This window comes from Schistocerca nitens, chromosome 4 (assembly GCF_023898315.1).
Source record: "Schistocerca nitens isolate TAMUIC-IGC-003100 chromosome 4, iqSchNite1.1, whole genome shotgun sequence".
In the NCBI taxonomy this organism is placed as follows: Eukaryota; Metazoa; Arthropoda; class Insecta; order Orthoptera; family Acrididae; genus Schistocerca; species Schistocerca nitens.
Genome location: NC_064617.1, coordinates 757,172,359 through 757,196,628, shown reverse-complemented (window position 1 = coordinate 757,196,628; position 24,270 = coordinate 757,172,359). Strand labels below are relative to the sequence as shown.

The 24,270-nt window shown below is 41.2% G+C and overlaps 1 protein-coding gene across 2 annotated transcripts in view; it reads right to left on the bottom strand.

The window, feature by feature from the left end:
• The window catches only part of LOC126253051 (ATP-binding cassette sub-family F member 3), a 139,423-nt gene that overhangs the window by 61,509 nt on the left and 53,644 nt on the right, over window positions 1-24,270 (bottom strand). For both annotated transcript variants that reach the window (XR_007545890.1, XM_049954131.1), the window contains exon 7: window positions 4,363-4,563. Coding sequence is in view for 1 of the 2 variants with exons in the window: in XM_049954131.1 (XP_049810088.1) it covers window positions 4,363-4,563 (201 nt within the window). In the remaining variant the exon portion in view is untranslated. The remainder of the gene's footprint in view (window positions 1-4,362; window positions 4,564-24,270) is intronic.

The window sequence follows — 24,270 nt, the reverse complement described above, 5'->3', positions numbered from 1 at the left end:
AAGGATGTAGGTTGCAGCAGGTACTTCGAGATGAAGAAGCCTGCACAGGATAGGGTAGCATGGAGAGCTGCATCACACCAGTCTCAGGACTAAAGACCACAACAACAACAATTACATGACTACAAAAAGCAATAGTCTGCAAATGACCTGTCCCAACAGATTAAAGCTTTGTATTGGACCAAAACCTGTTCCTTGCACTTCATGGAAAGTGACGAACAAATTTAGCCATTGGAGTATGCCTCACATACCAACTCAAATCTATAGTAAGTACCTTCCTGTCATTTTCCAAAACACCACACAGAAAGGAATAGAAAGACATAGCAGACAATGCCTTATTCCGGTCTAGAAAGTTGTCCAACAATAAAGGATCACCTCTGCAGCGTGTGGTAATGCAGGAAAGATATGTATTCTCAGTCTGTATACTTAACCCCTTAAGCGTATATTTTCCATGTGCACTTCTATACCTCAGGATATAATTTCCCCTGACAACTGCCAGTGTGGTCAGAATTGTTCACACATTGAAACATTTGTAGATTTTGGTTTATGGAGCAATACTTAAGGTAATTAAGACTGAATAGAAACATTAGAGAAGAGAATAACTTTTACTTCCTCAATAACATGTCTTTTCTGGATGCAAATTGTTTTAAAATATTCTGCACACCAATAAAATGTTTCTTCTCAAAGACGTCTTACCATGCATAATCCACACCTCGTTTGCCTTCCTTCACTGTGGTTGCCAAAAATTCTGGAAAATGCCTTGCTATGAGTTGCTTCTGCTGTCCAAGGTGAGCATCCAATTGTTCCTTGAGACTAATCACAAATTCGAATTGCTATTTTTTGCCACAATGTTTTTTGTATAGAACATATGCATTGAAGCATGCAACATTGACTTATATTCTGACAATATTTTTTCAGTCTACTCTTCTTTTTGTAATGCATTACAAAATTTGGTTTTTGCACAATGCCACTCCTTGAATTTGCTTCTTGTAACATATCATAATGGAAAAGTGTGACCATTGTGACTAGTCTCTCATCCTTCCACTTTATCATCAGCTGCTTGTTTCTGTACGCACTTACATGTTTGCTCTTCTTCAGTTTTCCACTATCCCTGAAGTTGGGGAATTCCTTTTTGTTTTTCCGCACTGTACAGACATTATCAGTGTCTGTATAGTCTGTCAACCAAATCTAGACCAGTGTTCCACTTGTCACATTAAGTACAGTAACTCTTTCTGAGTAAACTGTGAGCGAGCACCAAAACCAATTCGAGAAGTGTTGGCCTTCCCATTAGAAACATGGCACAGAATTTGTGGACTGATATCTGTCCAACCAATTACAAACAAGCAGGCCACTGACAGATATATTTATGATGCCAACTTAAATGGTTAAGTAAAGCTGTAAGATATTCTGAGGTGTTTTGGCAGATAGACTACTGCCTGTGAAAAAGCAATGAGCCAGGCAGATCCCGCCTAGCACTTTTGCACTTGGCATGTTTAGAAGTACTGCCATTTATATATCTGGATGCTGACAACTCTTACATATATAGCTGAAATCACATACCAATTTTACGGTACCAGTTAAATTTTGGTGGATATGTGTATTTGTGGTTGCAGTCTCTTATTCCTATTTAACATTCAACTATTTGTCAGCCATGACTGCCTGTTATTCTTATCAACTCTTTTAGCCCCTACATAATCCCAGTAAATTGATTCAAAAAGGAAGAAATTATGGAGAAGCTAATTAGAAGTGAAAATGAGGATAACCTGTATCAAAAGGAAAAGCAGTTTGAGAAAACTGTAAAATTATGTCACAAATCACTACTTATTGTCTTGACTCCCCCGCCCTACACACACACACACACACACACACACACACACACACACACACACACACACACAATAAATACATAAATAAATAAATACAGTACTGCCGACAAACATGTGAAAGTATAAACACTATGCTAGCTTTCACAACTAATAGTTCCTTTCTCAGGGATGGAGTACGACAGCTAGGATAATGTATGTACTTTTAAATGTGTTTATTGGTACTGTATGAAGGTAACTTCTTTGATGGTAGTAACAGCCATGAATTCCACAAAATGTCAACTAAACACACTATTTTTGCCTTTTAGAGAATTGTGTTCTATACAGGTACATTAGATATACATTCAGAATCTGAAGAGTGTACAAATGTGGTGAACCAGTTGGAAACTGAGCATGTACAATAAAAATATTCTAGTAAAGAAAATTTATTTCAATCTACTTAATGACCTTATGAATTCAGGACACTATGAACTAGAGAATGAACCTATCATTGTATCATTTTTCTCAATTTTTCTGACCAAAGATCTGACAAAACATATAGGAGATGAAATCTATGGATTTTATTCCACTGTTATTAATAATCAAAAATGCAATTAACCTGGCACATTTGCAAAATGTAAAGCTACAGGATTTGGGGCATGCAATTTTAGTCTGTCTCCTCATGGTTAAGATAGAAAAAAGCTCAAAATTAATGATACAGAAAAATGTGCATTTGATCATTTCACATTTTAGCAAACTAGTCCTGATACTGTTTGGCATTAATTCTGAAAATTTATCATTAATAAACTTTAATGTTGCTTCACAGAGCTTTTCATTTGTATCCACAACTCAGCAGTGACTGAGGCAGCTGTCATTCAAATGCTGATTATCTTCTAAACAATTTATTCCAACCAAATGAAAGCCAGTTTCAGACTGACTGTCCTGTACTTTAATGTGCATATACGTGAAAACAGAATAACATAAAATGGATTTCACAATTTGGTTAGAAGTAGTGACATAAAGGCAACATTCATTTGAAAGACAACTGGTACTTAAGCCCAGATTCGCTGTTTTTGTTCAACAGTCAATACAACCACAATCAGCACACAGCAAAGCATTGTTAACATACAGCTATGCGTTTGAAATCACACTGTATGGTAACATTGTTTTATCAAGTATTGCAGGCTTAATAAATATAATAACTGACATGTCTTTAGGAAAGTTTATAAAATAGATAATATTAATATCTTAACTGATAATGCTAACTGAAATAAAGGCACAACAGCAGTATGTTCTGAAACCAGGGGACTATAGTTTATGTCAACTACGTGATGCTTTCCACAAAGAGATGTCGCAAAGGAGAAGTCTGGATGTAACCCGCCTATGACACAAGAGAAACACTAGAGATGGATATATCAGGAAAACAGGAGAAAAAGTTTAGGAATCACAATATGTTGTAAATTACAAATTTAATATTGGGAGAGAGGAGGTAAAATGAATAAATATCACAAAATGGGGAGCTTCCCCACAGAAATTCCACTCCAGGTTGCTGCTCAATATTATATCTCCTGCTAGTGCTTCTGCCTTCTTTATGTCAACAAGAATGTCTGACATGTATACAAATTAAGAACTCTAGTACAATGACTCCCTTGGCTAAGGTTGTCCAGAGTAAAATGATACCTTCTGAAGCCATACAGGAAGCAAGGCAAAAGATTCATTCTTTCTAAAATTCATAAAAAATGTCTGTTGATCAGTCACCTAACAGTCTCTCTCTCTCAGATAAGTGTTTATAAGAATACTACAGTAACTACTCAGAGATGTGCAACCTTTCCGTAGTTTTAGGAAAAGAACCACGATTACCCTTTAGGTGCCAACATTCTCCTTGTAACCAGATTTCATTAAAAAGTTCCAAGAGGATTTCCATTTGTTTCAGTATTCAGCTACATCAGCATCCCAAACTGAATTTTGTCAGGGCCAGTAACTGTCTTCACACTATAGATTAATTCTCATACAAAGAATAGGCAATTATACAACCTGTCTTGACATACTGTTGAGTACGATTGTTTTCTTCAGGTCCACTAGACAGTGTTTGAGTATAATATCTTGTCCCCCATTAGACATTACAAATATATATTGCCATAGCCTGTCCAATGAGGTGGTGTTGTAAGAACAGCCTGCTAAATGGCTGCTACTACAGGTTTACTTTTTCCTTGCAGAAATTGTTATACACAGATCAATGCTTGTAACAGTATCAATACAGAGAAGTATTTACTACCACTCTTCACTCTTCATAACGTTATTCTTTAAAAAACTGTCAGAAGTAATTTTTCTTTAACCTAAATAAAGAAATGAAAAACAAGACAACAGAGAATCTTTTTCCTCACATACCCTTTGAGAAAGCGCAAGTAATGATGTGCAAAAATCAAAGGTGTCCAGCACTTGGCAGAGGTCAATCCTAAAATATTGGCTCAAACTAACATTTTTTGTTCCAGACTGCTTACAAAATTATTCACAAGACTATATTTAAGAGAGTTATGAAGATCAAATTAAGAAAGCATCTTACCTTGAGAACAATGCTCTCGCCAAAGCGAGCCTCATCCGCCAACCTCCCGAGAATTCTTTTGTGCAACGCTGCTGCATTTCAGTGGAGAACCCAAGACCATTCAGAATAATACTGGCACGTGCTGGAGCTTTATCAGCTTCTATATTTTGCAGCTGAGTGTAGACATCAGTCAACTCTTGAGTCAATTCAGGTTCCGTGCACCTGAAAAATAAATATGACCAGCGATATTTTTTATAAATATAAATATTTGTTCAACATCAACTGCTGTTCTTAAACTTTCTTATTAATTACAACTGCAGCTAATAACTCGGCTAATATTGAAATAATACTTCTTATAACATACTGTCAGATATGCAACACAGCAATCAAGTTGTAACTTCTGAAAGTAGCAAAGGCAATGTGACTATAGCATGTTTATGTGCAAGATCACGAAGCTACTACTAATAGTAGTACTAGTCCTACTATGCAGTCCAGAATATTGCTGAAAGTAAGATGGTTTAACACATCAAATGCTTAAAACAAATACAATGAGTTTCTTCAGAGAAATTTTCCATATATTTTTGAACTCTCACTCAGTTGTATGGATTTACATCTCATGTTTATCTCCAAAGTACTCCAGTAATTGTTGTACTGGACTTAGAAGCGTATTTTTGTAATTGAGATTTTGTACCAGTTAATTACTTGTGAAATTTATATGGAGGGTTTCAATTTTGAGTGAACCAACAACAAATAGCATGTTTCAAGACATTCAGCTCCAAAGTTAACCACACAAAAATGTTGATATATTGAAGGTAGACATATTCATTGGTGTTTACTGATTTTTTAAACAATACCCATATCGAACATTTAAAAATCATGGTCGTAAGAATGAAGTAAATTGAAAATTTAACTATTTACTGTCTTATCACAGATGTTAACTTTGCAACAGTCTAGTTTCATTCATCTGCACAAAATGTATGCTATTAGGAGACAATGCCCTGCAAAATTTAAACAGACTTTTGAAGAATCTCATTCACCTTCTGACAACACTACTACAATGTAATATCCAACCATCTGTGTGACATCTGGTATGTTCTTGTAAAAATCATGGTAAATAGGGTGCATAAGGCACAGTACTGACAAGATCTTTCTTCTTTGGACATTAAGTGTCCATCCTTTGGGATACTTCAGGTTCTGTGCATTGTGAAGTGTGTTGTCATTGTAATTCTACTTAAAATGTATTACATTGGGCTCCTCTTTGTTTATTCTGATATATCGTATGCTCATCCAAGCTACAGTTAGTCCATAAACTTTTTTCTTGTTTATTAAAACTGATAAACTGTCAGAGCTGAAAAAAACTGTCACTTTTCATTTCCACCACATGGCTCTGCATGCATTGATTAGGGCTTTCTTGTGCTTCACCTTTGCAGTTTTAAAGCATTCTTCCAACGATAAAATTTTTGTTTATGTAAACCTACAGCATGTGTGTTCTCTATTAGTATTTTCATGAGGCTGGCATAGCATACATAAAAGTTTTAAAAACAATGAATTTTTCATATATTTCAAATGGCAAAGTGAACCGATTATGTTACTGAAGCTCACACTGTTCAATGGCTATAATGATCAATTGAAAACATGTCTTCAGTGCGTACTCCACAACATGGTTCATACTTCACCCCCTAGAGAGCAGCACAGCACATTATCATGTAGTTAGTCCACTTTTGCATATGACAATAGACTCACATAACTGTACACCACAAGCAACCTAGTACAGAATGTACCTTTACTACTTCAATGACACGGGAAATGCACATATTTGCCACTGGAACTACACTCAGCATCATCACTGTCATTTGACTTGTTAACTTTCATCTATAAGATGGCTTGCTGTCTTTTGTTCTCTCCTCCTTGGAAATGATCCGTTTGGGACATACGAGAATACCTAATAAATTTCTCCATATTATGTAGTTAATTATACGCAATTCTTTCAAGAGTGCATAAATGATGAAATGGAATTATTTTAGAATGTGCAAATAAATATTAGTTTTCTGACTAACTTGTTTGTATTTCAAGAAGCATTATAACATTTGAGAGAAAAGGCAATTTTGCAGCTGTTCATTCCAAAGCTTCTCCGTACTGAAGGTAGAGCTGCTACCGTATGTTTCTCAATAACATTTCTCTTCGTGAGCTTATAATCCCGCTAAATTTCTTCACAACAGTTTTTTGGGAAACAAAACTGATGGAAAAAGAGAGGGATCTCACTATGACAATTACTGAATAGTAAAGGAGGGAGTATAGAACCAGTACCCAAAAGAGCGAAGTCAGAATGGAAACAAGACTAGGAATGTTGAAATCTGAGAAGGAAAGACAATAGCCCCAGCCCCAGGATATCTTCCTGGGCAAGAGTGCATCAACACTGGGCCATGTGATAGTGATTTTCATCGATCTATATAACTGACATCACCAGCTTTGCCCCCGCTAGCTCTGAAAACTCATCTCAACACCCTACTATTTTAAGACCAATGTTGATTACGTGTTCATCGAGAGATATGTTTGAGGGAGAGGGGGTACAAGTACAAGTAGGACTCATGCTTTGAAGATTCTGTACAAACGTAATTGTGTATGACTTAGAAGCTTAAATTATTTACACTGTCAAGAGGCCAGAGACATTAGCATTTGACAAATTTTAACTTTATGCCTCTACCCATTCCTGACAAAGAAAGGTATTAACAGACGGATGGATGGATGGACAGACAAAGTGATCCTATGAGGGCTCTGTTATTACTGATAGAGGCATGGAATACTAAAAATAAAACACATTTAAGAGTTTTATCACAGTACACTTTACCAGCTTACTTTTCATTTGCACATATTCAAACATGATCCTGCAACATTATCAATGTAATTTTCCTCCTTGTGATGGAACTTTTGTGTAAAAAACTACAGAAAAATAAATTCATTTTGAAATTCATTGTAGTGCTTACATGTTCACTTAATTATTGAACAAGCATACAAGCTTGTAATAACCTTAAAGAGTCTTCAAATCTGTTGGTTTCCTATACTATTTCTACTGAAACATTTGCCTTTATAGTTTTCATTTACCAATGATTGTCTGGCAGAAAAAAAAGCTTAAATTGTAGCTTTTAAGAAATCCATGGATGCATAAACACAAGTGACTCACGTTAATTTAAACTATGTGGACCCAAGGGAGAAAATATAGCCTACAACAGTGCTCACTTAGCAAATTTTAGGAGCTTCATATGATGATTTCAACATGGAATACTCTCATGAGTGGTCTACGAATAACGAAAGACCCCGTGGCTGGAGTTATAAGTAATGACATATATCCTTTTAATGGGGGATACAACTAACAATTCTAAATTATCTTCTGGGTCATACAAAAAATGATGACTTTATACTCTCTCCACAACAGGGCCTAAGGAGATACATGCAACTTTCTCCAAGGGGTGTACCCTGTCATATAGTGACTCCCCTCAGAAGTAAATGTAAGTAAATGCTTGAACTTACCTTAAGATGGGTCATAAAAAAACTAGTCAAAGCTCTCAAAACAAGTACATAGGTACACACGAGATCATCTCAACAGATGTAGTATACATGACGACGAAGCTCTCAAAAGGGGCGGGAAAGGGAGGGGGTGGGGGGGGGGGGACAGACAGACAGACATAGGTTAACAGGGAAATGACTAATAGCGAAACGAAAGCGGGATCTTCAGTGTGCTTGAACAGCACAGAAATATTGTTATAATTCCTGCACGTGTGACAACATTGAATACATCTACAATCAGGTTGTATCTCTACTTATTTGAAACATAAATAATGACATACTTTCCTTAATAGGGTGTGGACCATAACATGCACTTCATCCATATGGTTGAAGTATGAATAAGGATGTTTGGATCTCTTATGACAGGGTGGATGTAAACAAGACTATTATAAAAATGAATGACAGTAATGAAGGTCAGTAAAAAAATCCCATTCCCGTCATCCCATGTTAAAATTAATCCATCACCTCTTTGTACCACATGCAACGGCCTTGCCGCAGTGGATACACTGGTTCCCGTGAGGTCACCGAAGTTAAGCGTTGTCGGGCATGGCCGGCACTTGGATGGGTGACCATCCAGCCGCCACGCGCTGTTGCCATTTTTCGGGGTGCACTCAGCCTCGTGATGTCAATTGAGGAGCCACTCGACCGAATAGTAGCGGCTCCGGTCAAAGACAACAATCATAACGACCGGGAGAGAGTGCTGACCACACGCCCCTCCTATCTGCATCCTCAACTGAGGATGACACGGCGGTCGGATAGTCCCGATGGGACTGAAGACTGAGTGCTGCTGCTGTCTCTGTACCTCATACCATTTACAAACCAATTTCTTCTCCTTATACCCCCATCTCACAATATGATATAAAAAGAAAATTTGGTGATAATGTATGTAGGATAGTATTGGAAGGTGGAGATGAGGGTAAGGAAGACCATTGTATTGAAAATTACATGTGGAGAAATACAAGGTGCTCCCTAAAAGTTCCTATGATACATCAATAAATAAAATTACACTTTACCTGGATCTTATTCACCACAATCACCTTCAATGTAGTCCTCTTGGGAGTTTATACACTGCTCCCAGTGATTTTTCCATGTACTGATAGCTCCATGGAATCAATTTTTTGTGAGAGAATTTACTATAACTCTCAATTATACTTGAATCCCCTGAACTGAGTGAAATCTTCAGCCTTTCAACTTTAGTCTCATTATGGGGAATTAAGCCTTTCAACTTTAGTCTCATCCTGGGGAATTAAAAAAAGACACCTGGTGTCAGGTCAGGTGAATACAGTGGATGAGGATCAGTGGTCATTTTGTTTTTCCATCACAAACTGCAGGATGATCAGAGCAGTGTGTGATATGGCATTGTCATGGTGGAGAAACCAGGCATCCATGTGCCATTTTTATGGACTTCTCTTCTTACATTCTTCTTCAACCACCTCGGACATCATCACTGTAGAACATTGCACTGACTGACTGACAATGAGGGAAATACTTCTTATGGACAATTCCTTCCATGTCACAGAAACAGGTGAGCACAAGTTCACTTTGCTCTTCAGTTGCCATACTTTCCTGCAATGGGACAACAGACACTCCCATTCTGATGACTGCTCTGTTTTGATATCATACTCATAAACCCAGCTTTCATCTCTAATAAAAACCTTTGAAAGGAAGTCTGGTTAAATTTCAAACCTTTCTTGAAGTTCTCTGCAGACTTCCATGTAACGTATTTCTGGTGGTTGCTGAGAATTCATGGCATGAGCTGCAGCAATCCCTCACATATGCGGTTTATTAGATAAAATCCTCTGACATACCAAAAGATAGCCCTATGATATTGCATGCATCCTTGATAGTCTGGCTAGAATTTTACAGCACCATATTCAAAGCAGTAGCAACATATTCAGGTGTAACACTGGCTGACAGCCATCCTGAATGTCACTCATTGTCAACATATTTTCTGTCATCATGAGACTATTTAAACCTGTTGTAAGTTTGCTGAGGACCTAAGGCATCTTCCCCAAATGCTTACTTCAACATGCTGTGTGTTTCTGCAGCAGTTTTTCACAGTATGAAATAAAGTTTAAAGACATGACAATGTAAAATGCACACAAAACTATATGCGGCCACCTAGCAGAAAGTCACTTGAGGCACTGGGTCACGAAAGGATGCATACAGTACCACCTGGTGGCATTCCATCATACTAGATGGTTCATCCCTATGAAATCCCCAAACCACCTTTCCTACCCTCTGGCTCCTACCCTTGTAACCGCCCCCAGTGTAAAACCTGTCCCATGCACCCTCCCACCACCACCTACCCCAGTCCTGTAACCTGGAAGGTGTACACGATCAAAGGCAGAGCCATGTGTGAAAGCACCCACGTGATTTACCAACTGACCTGCCTACGCTGTGAAGCCTTCTATGTGGGAATGACCAGCAACAAACTGTCCATTCGCACAAACGGACACAGACAGACTGTTTGTTGGTAATGAGGATAACCCTGTGGCTAAACATGCCCTTGCGCACAGCCAGCACATCTTGGCACATTGTTACACCATCCGGGTTGTCTGGATACTTCCCATGGACACCAACCTATCAGAACTCTAGAGATGGGAACTTGCCCTTCAATATATCCACTCTTCCCATTACCCACCGGGCCTCAACCTCCACTAATTTCAACTTGCTGCCCCTTGTACATCACTTGTCATTCAACAACATCTTTGCCTCTGTACTTCCGCCTGGACTGACATCTCTGCCCAACCTCTTTATCTTTACATATGTCTGCCTGTGTATGTGTGTGTGTGTGTGTGCGCGTGTGTGTGCGTGCGTGCGCGTGTGGGCGCGCGCGCGCAGGCACACACGCACGCATGCTCGAGCAAGCGAGCGAATACCTGTCCTTTTTTCCCCCTAAGGTAAGTATTTCCACTCCCGGGATTGGAATGACTCCTTATCCTCTCCCTTGAAACCCACATCCTATTGTCTTTCCCTCTTTCCTGATGAAGCAACTGTGGGTTGCGAAAGCTTGAAATGTGTGTGTGTGTGTGTGTGTGTGTGTGTGTGTGTGTGTGTGTGTGTGTGTTTTGTCTCTATCAAAATAGCAACACTTTCGTTTGGTAAGTTACAGCATCTTTGTTTTTAGATATATATTTTTTCCATGTGGAATGTTTCCCTCTATTATATTCATACTAGATAGACAGGTAGACTCATGAGCTGCAAATATGTTGGGGGTAGCACCTCATACAACAATGAACTCCAGTCCGCTGTCATCGTCCTACAAAAATCACAAAGAATGTGATTCCCCTGAGGAAGCGTGGTACATAGTTACAACTACATGCCAGTGACGTCGAAAAGAGTACCCCCATAATCATTCGAGGATATACCTGTCGACCCATGTACCTCAATTTGCTTACCACAGGTGTGAAGCCATTTATCATCCATCTCAAAACATCTTTTTAGTTTCTTCTTGGTTCTCCATAAATATTTAAAAATGGTTCAAATGGCTCTGAGCACTATGGGACTCAACTGCTGTGGTCATCAGTCCCCTAGAACTTAGAACTACTTAAACCTAACTAACCTAAGGACATCACACACATCCATGCCCGAGGCAGGATTCGAACCTGCGACCGCAGCAGTCGCACGGTTCCGGACTGCACGCCTAGAACCGCGAGACCACTGCGGCCGGCAAATGTTTAAATTTATCATTATTTGTAATACACATTCTAAACTTAAAGACACAACTGAACCTTGTTCTTTCCTCCTGTTGATAATTTTTCTAATTATTGTTAATGTTAAGTCATCACTACACAATGTTACAATAAAAACAGTTAAATCAACATCCAGTACTACCAGACTTTCTAAACATTTCAGCCAGAGCTGTATACTAAATTACACAATCTCTCACAAATAGATTGTTTACTGGCAATATCTCCTGAAGAAGGTGTATTAACAGACAACTCAATATTTATTTGAATCTTTCAATCAAGTAAATCATTATCACATTCCTCCGAAGTTGTAAAAGTGGAACATGTTATGCAACTTCTCTTTAACCTGTATCTTGCTTTGAAATCTTAAGTCTGACACTAGGGTTTCAAACCTGTATCTGGTATACAAATTTTCAGATTTAGCTTCATAAATGCATTCATAATGCAATATTTCCATATAAGCTTTCACCCTCCCCACAGGGTCGACCTTCCAAAAATGCTGAATTTTTTTTTTTTTTTAACCAAGATGCCAAATGGGAATTTTCACAGATTTAGCTTTAAAAATGTTTCATTATGAATTACTTCCATAAAACTTTTTACCCCGTATTTCACTGGGGTGCTGAATTTCCAAAAACCTTGAAACATTTTTTTTTTTTTATATCTGGGGGTAATGCAGGAGTAGGTTTAATAATGAATAAAAAAAATAGGAGTGCGGGTAAGCTACTACAAACAGCATAGTGAATGCATTATTGTGGCCAAGAAAGACACGAAGCCCATGCCTACTACAGTGGTACAAGTTTATATGTCAACTAGCTCTGCAGATGATGAAATGTATGATGAGATAAAAAAAATTATTCAGGTAGTGAAGGGAGACGAAAATTTAATAGTCATGGGTGACTGGAATTCGAGAGTAGGAAAAGGGAGAGAAGGAAACATAGTAGGTTAATATGGATTGGGGGTAAGGAATGAAAGAGGAAGCCGCCTGGTAGAATTTTGCACAGAGCATGACTTAATCATAGCTAACACTTGGTTCAAGAATCATAAAAGAAGGTTGTACACATGGAAGAATCCTGGAGATACTAGAAGGTATCAGATAGATTATATAATGGTAAGACAGATATTTAGGAACCAGGTTTTAAATTGCAAGACATTTCCAGGGGCAGATGTGGATTCTGACCACAATCTATTGATTATGACCTGTAGATTGAAACTGAAGAAATTGCAAAAAGGTGGGAATTTAAGGAGATGGGACCTGGATAAACTGAAAGAACCAGAGGTTGTACAGAGTTTCAGGGAGAGCATAAGGGAACAATTGGTGGGAGTGGGGGAAAGAAATACAGTAGAAGAAGAATGGGTAGCTCTCAGGGATGAAGTAGTGAAGGCAGCAGAGAATCAAGTAGGTAAAAAGACGAGGGCTAGTAGAAATCCTCGGGTAACAGAAGAAATATTGAATTTAATTGATGAAAGGAGAAAATATAAAAATGCAATAAATGAAACAGGCAAAAAGGAATACAAACATATCAAAAATGAGATCAACAGGAAGTGCAAAATGGCTAAGCAGGGATGGCTAGAGGACAAATGTAAGGATGTAGAGGCTTATCTCACTAGGGGTAAGATAGATACTGCCTACAAGAAAATTAAAGAGACCTTTGGAGAAAAGAGAACCACTTGTATGAATATTAAGAGCTCAGATGGAAACCCAGTTCTAAGCAAAGAAGAGAAAGCAGAAAGGTGGAAGGAGTATATAGAAGGTCTATACGAGGGTGATTTACTTGAGGACAATATTATGGAAATGGAAGAGGATGTAGATGAATATGAAATGGGAGATATGACACTGCGTGAAGAGTTTGACACAGCACTGAAAGACTCGAGTCGAAACAAGGTCCCAGGAGTAGACAACATTCCATTAGAACTACTGACGGCCTTGGGAGAGCCAGTCCAGACAAAACTCTACCATCTGGTGAACAAGATGTAAGAGACAGGCGAAATACCCTCAGACTTCAAGAAGAATATAATAATTCCAATCCCAAAGAAAGCAGGTGTTGACAGATGTGAAAATTACCGAACTATCAGTTTAATAAGTCACAGTTGCAAAATACTAACGCGAATTCTATACAGACAAATGGAAAAACTAGGAGAAGCCGACCTTGCAGAAGATCAGTTTGGATTCCATAGAAATGTTGGAACACGTGAGGCAATACTGACTTTACGACTTGTCTTAGAAGAAAGATTAAGGAAAGGCAAACCTACGTTTCTAGCATTTGCAGACTTAGAGAAAACTTTTGACAATGTTGACTGGAAGACTCTTTCAAATTCTAAAGTTGGCAGGGGTAAAACACAGGGAGCGAAAGGCTATTTACAATTTGTACAGAACCCAGATGGCAGTTATAAGAGTCGAGGGGCATGAAAGGGAAGCAGTGGTTGGGAAGGGAGTGAGACATGGTTGTAGCCTCTCCCCGATGTTATTCAATCTGTATATTGAGCAAGCAGTAAAGGAAACAAAAGAAAAATTCGGAGTTGGTAATACACTCCCTGGAGAAGAAATAAAAACTTTGAGGTTCGCCAATGACATTGTAATTCTGTCAGACAGCAAAGGACCTGGAAGAGCAGTTGAACGGAATGGACAGTGTCTTGAAAGGAGGATATGAGATGAACATCAACAAAAGCAAGAAGAGGATAATGGAATGTAGTCTAAGTCGGGTGATGCTGAGAGAATTAGATTAGGAAACTAGTAAAAGAATTTTTGCTATTTGGGGAGTAAAATATAACTGATGATGGTCGAAGTAGAGAGGATATAAAATGTAGACTGGCAATGGCAAGGAAAGTGTTTCTGAAGAAGAGAAATTTGTTAACATCAAGTATAGATTTAAGTGTCAGGAAGTTGTTTCTGAAAGTGTTTGTATGGAGTGTAGCCATGTATGGAAGTGAAACATGGACGATAAATAGTTTGGACAAGAAGAGAATATAAGCTTTCGAAATGTGGTGCTACATAAGAATGCTGAAGATCAGATGGGTAGATCACATAACTAATGAGGAGGTATTGAACAGGGTTGGGGAGAAGAGGAGTTTGTGGCACAACTTGACTAGAAGAAGGAATCAGTTGGTAGGACATGTTCTGAGGCATCAAGGGATCACTAATTTAGAATTGGAGGGCAGCGTGGAGGGTAAAAATCGTAGAGGGAGACCAAGAGATGAATACACTAAGCAGATTCAGAAGGATGTAGGTTGCGGTAAGTACTGGGAGATGAAGCTTTCACAGGATAGAGTAGCATGGAGAGCTGCATCAAACCAGTCTCAGGACTGAAGACCACAACAACAACAACAACAACAACAACAACAACAAATCTTATCTGGAGTTTTTATCAACTTAGAAGCTTATGACCAAAGCAATGTTTCACTTGGGATTCATCTCAGTAACAGGATTCTTTTATAGTTACTCTTCCACAAATTTGCTGTTCTACATACATACTCACAACTGTAACAACTCAAAGAAATAATGAATCTACATGTGATATTGCTCTTAATACATCAGCAGTCAATGGGAACCACAACAACTTTTTCGCTCCATGTTTGTCGATCCTGATCACGAATTGACAGCGTGAAGTTGACCCGACATGCAAGCTAGCCACCAACGAAATACTTATCAGCTAATTTTAAGAAAACCATTTGGAGAAAAAAATTGGTACTTTCACATCTTACAGTATCAACAGTATTAGAAAAAGGGTAGATTGGTACTCTGTTGTTGTTGTTGTTGTTGTCTTCAGTCCTGAGACTGGTTTGATGCAGCTCTCCATGCTACTCTATCCTGTGCAAACTTCTTCATCTCCCAGTACCTACTGCAACCTACATCCTTCTGAATCTGCTTAGTGTATTCATCTCTGTCTCCCTCTACGATTTTTACCCTCCACGCTGCCCTCCAATGCTAAATTTGTGATCCCTTGATGCCTCAGAACATGTCCTACCAACCGGTCCCCCCTTCTTGTCAAGTTGTGCCACAAACTCCTCTTCTCCCCAATTCTATTCAATACCTCCTCATTAGTTATGTGATCTACCTATCTAATCTTTAGCATTCTTCTGTAGCAGCACATTTCGAAAGCTTCTATTCTCCTCCTGTCTGAACTATTTATCGTCCATGTTTCACTTCCATACATGGCTACACTCCATACAAATACTTTCAGAAACGACTTCCTGACAAATCTATACTCGATGTTAACAAATTTCTCTTCTTGAGAAACACTTTCCTTGCCATTGCCAGTCTACATTTTATATCCTCTCTACTTCGACCATCATCAGTTATTTTACTCCCTAAATAGCAAAACTACTTTACTACTTTAAGTGTCTCATTTCCTGATCTAATTCCCTCAGCGTCACCCGATTTAATTTGACTACATTCCATTATCCTCGTTTTGCTTTTGTTGATGTTCATCTTATATCCTCCTTTCAAGACACTGTCCATTCCGTTCAACTGCTCTTCCAAGTCCTTTGCTGTCTCTGACAGAATTACAATGTCATCGGCGAACCTCAAAGTTTTTACTTCTTCTCCATGAATTTTAATACCTACTCCGAATTTTTCTTTTGTTTCCTTTACTGCTTGCTCAATATACAGATTGAATAACATCGGGGAGAGGCTACAACCCTGTCTCACTCCTTTCCCAACCACTGCTTCCCTTTCATGCCCCTCGACTCTTATAACTGCCATCTGGTTCCTGTACAAATTGTAAATAGCCTTTCGCTCCCTGTATTTTACCCCTGCCACCTTCAGAATTTGAACGAGTATTCCAGTTAACATTGTCAAAAGCTTTCTCTAAGTCTAAAAATGCTAGAAACGTAGGTTTGCCCCAGTGTAAAGATAATGTGTTGAGTTGCAGACAGTCACAGTGAAAATAGTATTACACATTATAGCATTATCCAACGCCTTCTTCAGCAAAGAAAAAATACACACATTCACATTACCAAGCACACCTCATGCACACATTGCTGCTGCCACCAGCAGCTCTGACCAGGATGTGACTCATGTGAATAGCCAACTGCAGTGCAGTGGGGAAGCTGGAGAGAGAGCAGGGTATGGGTGGAGAGGCAGAGAAGAGCCTTGTCTAAGGGGGGGGGGGGGTGCAGGGACAAGGTGGCAGCTTGGTGGGGACCAGAAATAGCTCAAAGGGGAAAAAGATGGACAAGTGGATTGGTAGAGGGCGTCACATATAAGGCTGAGGGGACGAGAATAGGGAGAAGGTGATACCACAAGAGGGTGCAAGACTGTTGGGTGGTAAGTATGGGGAGAGTAGGTTACTGTATGTTAAAGTAAGAATAATTTAAAGAGCAGAGAATGTGTTGTAAGGATAACTCCTGCCTATGCAGTTCAGAAATGCTAGTGATGGAGGGGAGGATCCAGACAGCCTGGGATGTGAAGCAGCAATTGAACTCAAGCATATTTTGTTCAAACACATGTTGTGCCACTGGGTGGTCTACTATGGTCTGGGGTAGGGTTTGGCAGTGGCCATCCACCTTAGTGGATACCCAGTTGGTAGTCATACCAATATAAAAGCTATAAAATGGATGCAGCAGAGCTTGTATATGACATGGCTGCTTTCACAGATAGTCTGACCAGGTGGAGTACAATAAGCCTGTGACAGCCCTGCAATAGGAAGTGATGTCAACGGCGACTAGCATTGAACCAGAAGGAAAAGGTGAGGGGCATCAACATCCCTCATGCCCAAAGCGTTGCCACAATTTAACATTACCTGCTCCCAACATCCTTCAGACTCCAAACCCACTGTATCATTCATCATACACCTAACTAACTTTATCCTAACACATAACTACTTCTCCTTTGAAGGGAAGGTACACAAACAACGTAGTGGGACAGTCATGAGCACCCACTTGCCACCCTCCTATGGCAATCTGTTTGTGGGCCACCTAGAGGCGGCTTCCCAAGCCTCCAAAATGCCAGGCCCTTAGTCTGTTTCAGTTACACTGATGATATCTTCATGTTCTGGACTAAGGGCCAAGATATCTTAATTCCTTCACAACCTCAACACCTTCTCTATCCTCTGCTTCACCTGGTCCTCCTCAGCCCAGCATGCCACCTTCCTGGACATTGACTTACTCCTCTCCAATGTATCTATCCACACCTCTGTCCACATTTAGCTCACTAACCACCAATAGCACCAGTGTTCTGAGAGCTGCCATCCTTTCCACACCAAAAATTTCCTTCCATACAGCCTTACCAACCAGGGACAGCGTATCTGTACTGACAAGAGCACTCTTGCCCAGTACGCTTAAAGCCTCACCAAGATCTTCACTGACTGGGAATATCACCTGGACCTAGTCTGCAAACAGATTTCCTGTGCCATTTCCCTACATATATCCAATCCTCCCCTCAACACCCCCCCCCCCCCCCCCCAAGAGCACTCTACAAAAAGAGTTTCCCATTCGTCACTCAATACTACCTAGGACTGGGACAACTGGACCACATCCTTTGTTGGGACTCTCATTACCTGTCATCATGCCCTGAAATGAGGGGCACCCTACCCAATATCCTTCCCACCCTTATGTAGTAGTGTTCCATTGGCCATCCAACATCCTAGTTGTTCCGTATGCCACTCCCAGTCCCAACCCCCCTACCACAGGGCTCACATCCCTGTGGAGCACCAGGGTGCAAGACCTGTCCAATCCATCCACCCAGCACTTCCTACTCCAGTCCTACCCCCAACAGAAGCCGGGCCACCGGTGAAAGCAGCCTTGTTGTACACCGAGTTTACAGAAGTCAAAGGATACCTCCTTAGCAACCTGATATCAGTATATGTAGCTATAATGTATTCTAAAGGTTGTTGTAAGATGTTAACAGTCCCCTGAAAACCATACAGGACCTGTATTTACCCATTCAATGACGACTGGAAGATGTTTTAAATCTCAACAGTTTTCCTAAATCATATTAAGCATGGTAATGTGTTCTGTTTCTGGTATTTCCATATTTTGTCTTCCCCTGTACATAAACAGCTCTGCGCATGCACTGACCTGCAGTTCGAAGAAACACTGCAGAATCATTTCAATAGGTTCTTAATGTCTGAGTTTACATATTGTGACATAATAACGAACAGGTTTTGATTAAAGCTAAGTATCCCACACAGAATAGCATTAATATTAACATGTCCAAATCCATGTGGATTATACATCATTGTAGTTCTGAAAGTAAGCTGTGGCTAAAATAAGTAACGAGTTATAGGTCATTAGCAGCTGCTGTATTTCTCTAAAATTATGTCTGCCCCTATGAAACATAAAGCAATTACTGATATTACTGACATAAGGCAGTTAATTATAAATTCTGGTAGGAGCCTGAGCTCATGTATGTGATCAGTATGTTATACTTCACTTAATAATTCAAGTTCAATATTAAAGTGTTTATGATCATACCTGATTCAGAGCCTGTTAAAAAAACATGTCAGCTACTTGAGATGAGAAACTGGACAGAGCTGTCACACCAGGTGCAGCTCTTACTACTACATCAAATTTTCAGTCTCTCAGCTTATGGAAAAATCAGAAGAGAGGTACTTCCCACAAGAAGCAGCAGAAGTAAACATTACAGATAAAAGTAACTTCCATTATTGTAGTAAAATCATATAATGTGGAACAGTATTGGAAACTGGCAGACTACATAAGAAAAACACTTATAAATATCAGATCTGTGTTAAATTCACGGGAATGGAAGGAAATTTAAATGAGAACTGTAGGACAGTCCTCTGGGAAACCAATTCACGGTGCAGAACAGCTGAGGTCATACATACCAAAAACTTTTCCAGAAAGTTAATTAGAGCAAAAAAATGAAATTTAAGAATGATATTACTGAAACTAAATTAAGCTCTCTCCAACTCTCAATCCAAAAGGGAACAAGAAAGGAAATGATAAAGATGATTGACTACACTGTTCTAAATTAAATCAAGGAGTAGGGAATGGATCTGAATTGTAGTGGAGGAGAAATGAAAGTTGTGGTTGTGGGCCAAAGAGACAGACCTGGAGTTGACACTTGATAAGTGCCATGGACAGAGCTGTATCAAATGCAAACGATATCTACATAGAGGACCCAGAAGTGAGTGTCAGTTCCACAGAGATCACAACTCTCTTTAATTTTAAAGTGGGATAAACAATCAAAAATCTGATATTGCTGCTTTAAAGGTTCCATCAAATAAAGGTAGACATTTGAAATTGCACGGAGCACCAGTCCCGAAAGTTGACAGAAGATCTTCCGTAATGCTTAGTATGTTTACAAATACCAATGGGTTCCCCGAGATTTTGAGGTGGCATGTGCACATGTACAGGGTGATTATAATTAAAGTTAAACTTTCAAACCACTGTACATAGAACACCACTGTTCAGAATGACGTCAAATTGCAATGGAATATTATCGGAGAAGTGGGAAAACATGGCAGAAAAGAAATAAATAGTTACAAAATGTTTCAATAGATGGCGCTTTAAGGGTCATACTTTAATAATGTTCAACTACAAATGACAAGTGAATTGTACAACAGTGCCTAAGATGTGTTTGATGTTAAACTGTGCTACTCAGTGTGCATGGGTGTACAGGTGTGATACTCTTGGTTACGTAAGCCCATCCACCACAGTAAGGTCATATCACATCAGATGGGAAAAATTGATTTTTAATTGTTCTGAAGCCAAAACCACATAACAAGCATTACTCACTTCAGTTTTTAATTGTCCTGAGGCCAAAAACCCCATAAAAAGCATCAATCAAGATCAAAATGGATTATTAATTTCCATGTGACTGGCCCAAAACATGTTCCATATGCTGTCCACTGGTTTCTGCAACAAGTCGAAAGCGAGAAACAGCACATTTCACAACTGATTGAAGTGTTTCTGGGGTCACATTCAGAATGTGTTGTGTAATGCATGCCTTCAATGCAGCTAAGTTTGCAATCTGAGGACTGAATACAACATCTCTCAGATAGCTGCACAGCCAGAAGGCACACGGTTTAAGATCAGGTGATCAGGACAGCCAGGCTGTAGGGAAATGGCAGCTGATAATTATAGCATTTGGTTGGTTGGTTGGTTTGTGGGACTGAAGGGACCAGACTACTAGAGCCATCGGTCCCTTTTTCCACAAACTTGAAACACCCACAATGAAAAAGAACAAACAATGGAGATGACAAGAGACAACACAGGACAAGAAAGACACAGAGACCAGAAAAAAAAGGAATTACAATCACACCGATTGTGACAGTGGTTGGCCGACCATAGAAACAAAACAAGAAAAGCCAACCACCAAGAAACGCACTAAAAACCCCAGTCTAAAATTGTATGAAGTGCAGGAAGCGTATCAGGCAGCGCAAACATCTGCCTGAGTGGAGTTAAAAGTGGGCAGTCCAACAAGATGTGGACCACCGTCAAAGGTGATCCACAGCGACATAAAGGTGGGTCCTTGTGGCGCAATAAATAGCTGTGTGTTATCCAGGTGTGGCCAATGCGCAGCCGGCAGAGGACAAGAGTGTCCTTGCAAAAGACCTGCAAGGAGGAGCGCCACACACCGGTAGCCTCCTTGATGGCCCAAAGTTTGTTGGGTGAAGGAAGGGTGCACCATTCTTCACCCCAGGTGCATAGTACTTTCTGCCGTAAAACTGACCTGAGGTCACTCTCCAAGGCTGGTGCACCAACAGTATGTTTGGCCAGCGTGTCAACACGTTCATTTCCCAGAATGCCGACATGACCCGGGGTCCACAGAAAGACCACAGAGCGGCAGCAAGGGGCAAGAGTATGGAGGGGCACTTGGATAGCCATCACCAGAGGAGAGTGAGGGAAACACTGGTCAATAGCTCGTAAACCGCTCAGGGAGATAATGAAGGACTCACCTGAGCAGGAGCAGATATACTCTAGTGCACGAGAGATGGCGACCAGCTCGGCAGTGAAAACACTGCAGCCAGCTGGCAATGAGTGTTGTTCATAACGATCCCCTAGAGTAAGAGCATAACAGACATGACCAGCAACCATCGAAATGTCAGTATAGACTACGTCATACGTCAGAGCCTTGAAACGCGGCAAGGATTGAAAGAAAGTGGTGGTGGAGGGCCTCAGGAGGGATCGAGTCCTTGGGGACCTGTGGCAAATCTAAACGAAGGCATGGGTGGGGCACACACCAAGCGGGTATACGCAGAGGGGCCCAGAAAAGATGTGAGAGAGGGAAAACCTCAAGCCCAGTGGAAGAGCTCTGACACGAACCGCGATCATACACCCTGACCGGGCCACCGTTCTGGAAGATGGACAACCGACCGAGGGAACAGGAGATGATAATTGGGATGCCTGGGCAAGCTACAAACATGTGTAGTATAAGCGGCCAGTAATCATTTGTGCCGCAACCGCAATGGAGGGACACCTGCATCCACAAGTATGCTGTTGACAGGGTTTGTCCGCGAAGCTCCAGTGGCGAGTCGGACCCCACTGTGAAGGATGGGGTCCAGCAACCGCAATGCGGAAGGTGATGCTGAACCGTAAGCCAGGCTCCCAAAATCTAGATGGAACTGAATTAACGCCTGGTACAGCCGTGGAAGTGTAGACTGATCGACACCCCTGCTGGTGTGACTGAAGCAACGAAGAGTGTTAAGATGCTGCCAGCACGTCTGTTTAAGCTGCCGAATGTGAGGGAGCCAAGTCAACCGGGTATCAAAAACCAATCCCAACAACTGATGCGTCTCCACCACAACAAGAGGTTCGTCGTCAAGATAAAGCCATGGCTCAGGGTGAACAGTGTGTCACCGGCAGAAATGTATAACGCAGGTCTTCGATGCCGAAAGCAGAAAGCCATGCGCTACAACCCAAGACTGTGCCTTTTGGATAGCACCCTGCAGCTGCCGGTCAGCAGCTGCAATGCCAGTGGAGCTATAGTATAGGCAGAAGTTGTCAGCATACAAGGAAGCTGAGACAGATGTTCCCACCGCCGCAGTGAGCCCATTAATTTCAATCAGAAAGAGGCAGACACTTAAGACAGATCCTTCCAGTACCCCATTCTCCTGAACTCTGGAGGAACTATGGGAGGCCGCAACTTGCACATGGAAGGAACGAAGCGACAGAAAATTTTGTTGAAAATCGGGAGCGGACCCCGAAGACCCCAACCATGAAGCGTGGAGAGGATGCGAAGTTGCCATGTCATATCGTACGCCTTCCGCATATCAAAAACACGGCAATCAGATGCTGACGGCAGGCAAAGGCTGTACGGATGGCAGACTCCAGGCACACCAGATTATCGGCGGCAGAACGGCCCTTACATAACCCACCCTGAGACGGAGCCAGAAGGCCCCGAGACTCAAGTAGCCAACTCAACCTCCGACTCACCATGCGTTCGAGCAACTTGCAAAGAACGTTGGTGAGGTTAATGGGACGGTAGCTGTCCAACTCCAATGGGTTCTTGCCAGGTTTCAACACAGGGATTACGATACTTTCCTGCCATTGCGACGGGAACTCGCCCTCAACCCAGATACGGTTGTAAAGGTCTAGGAGGCGTCCCTGGCAGTCCACCGAGAGGTGTTTGAGCATCTGACAGTGGATGTGATCTGGCCCGGGAGCTGTACCACGGCAAGCGGCTAGTGCACTTTGTAATTCCCACTCACTGAACAGAGCATTGTATGACTCAGGGTGGCACGTGTAAAATGAAAGGCTCTGATGTTCCAACCGCTCTTTCAGGGAGCAGAACGCCAGTGGGTAATTCGCAGAAGTGGAACTCTGAGCAAAATGCTCCGCTAAGCGGTTTGCAATTGTGTCACAGTCAGTACAGACTGCTCCATTCAGTGAAAGCGCGGGTACGCTGATGGGGTCTGATAGCCATACAGTCACCCAATCTTGGCCCAAACCTGCGATGGAGAGGTACAGAGGCCAGTGGTGCACTCCTGCTTACGTTGGCGAATGAGGCGGCAGGCTCACGCATGGTGCTGTTTAAAGGCGATGAGGTGTTCCAATGAGGGATGCCGCTTGTGACGCGGGAGTGCCCGCCTGCGATCTTTAATCGCCTCAGCGAACTCTGGCGACCACCAAGGCACAGTCCTCCGCTGAGGGGACCCAGAAGAACAGGGAATGGCAGATTCTGCGTCAGTAACGAAGCTGGTGGTGACAGAGTGAACCACTGCATCAATGGCGTCATTGGAAAGAGGCTCAATAGTAGCAATGGGGGTGAACAAGTCCCAGTCAGCCTTATTTACAGCCCATCTGCAGGGGCGCCCAGAAGAGTGACGTTGTGGCAGTGACAGAAAGATCGGAAAGCAGCCACAATCGCACAAGTCATCATGCACACTCCATTTGACAGATGGTAATAGGCTAGGGCTGCAGATCGAAAGGTCGATGGCTGAGTACGTGCTATGTGCCACACTGAAATGTGTGAAGGCACTATTATTTAAGAGGAAGGTTGAGCAGTGCCAAAACTTGCTCAATGATGCTACCTCGGCCTGTTGCCACCGATCCACCCCACAGCGGGTTATGGGCGCTGAAGTCGCCCAGTATCAGAAAAGGTGGTGGCAATTGGGCTATCAGTGTAGCCAGGACATGCTGCGGGACATCACCATCCGGTGGAAGATAGAGACTGCAGACAGTAACAGCCTGAGGCATCCACACCCGAACAGCACCAGCCTCTAAAGGTGTTTGTAGAGGGACAGACTCGCTGTAAAGAGAGTCAAGGACGTAG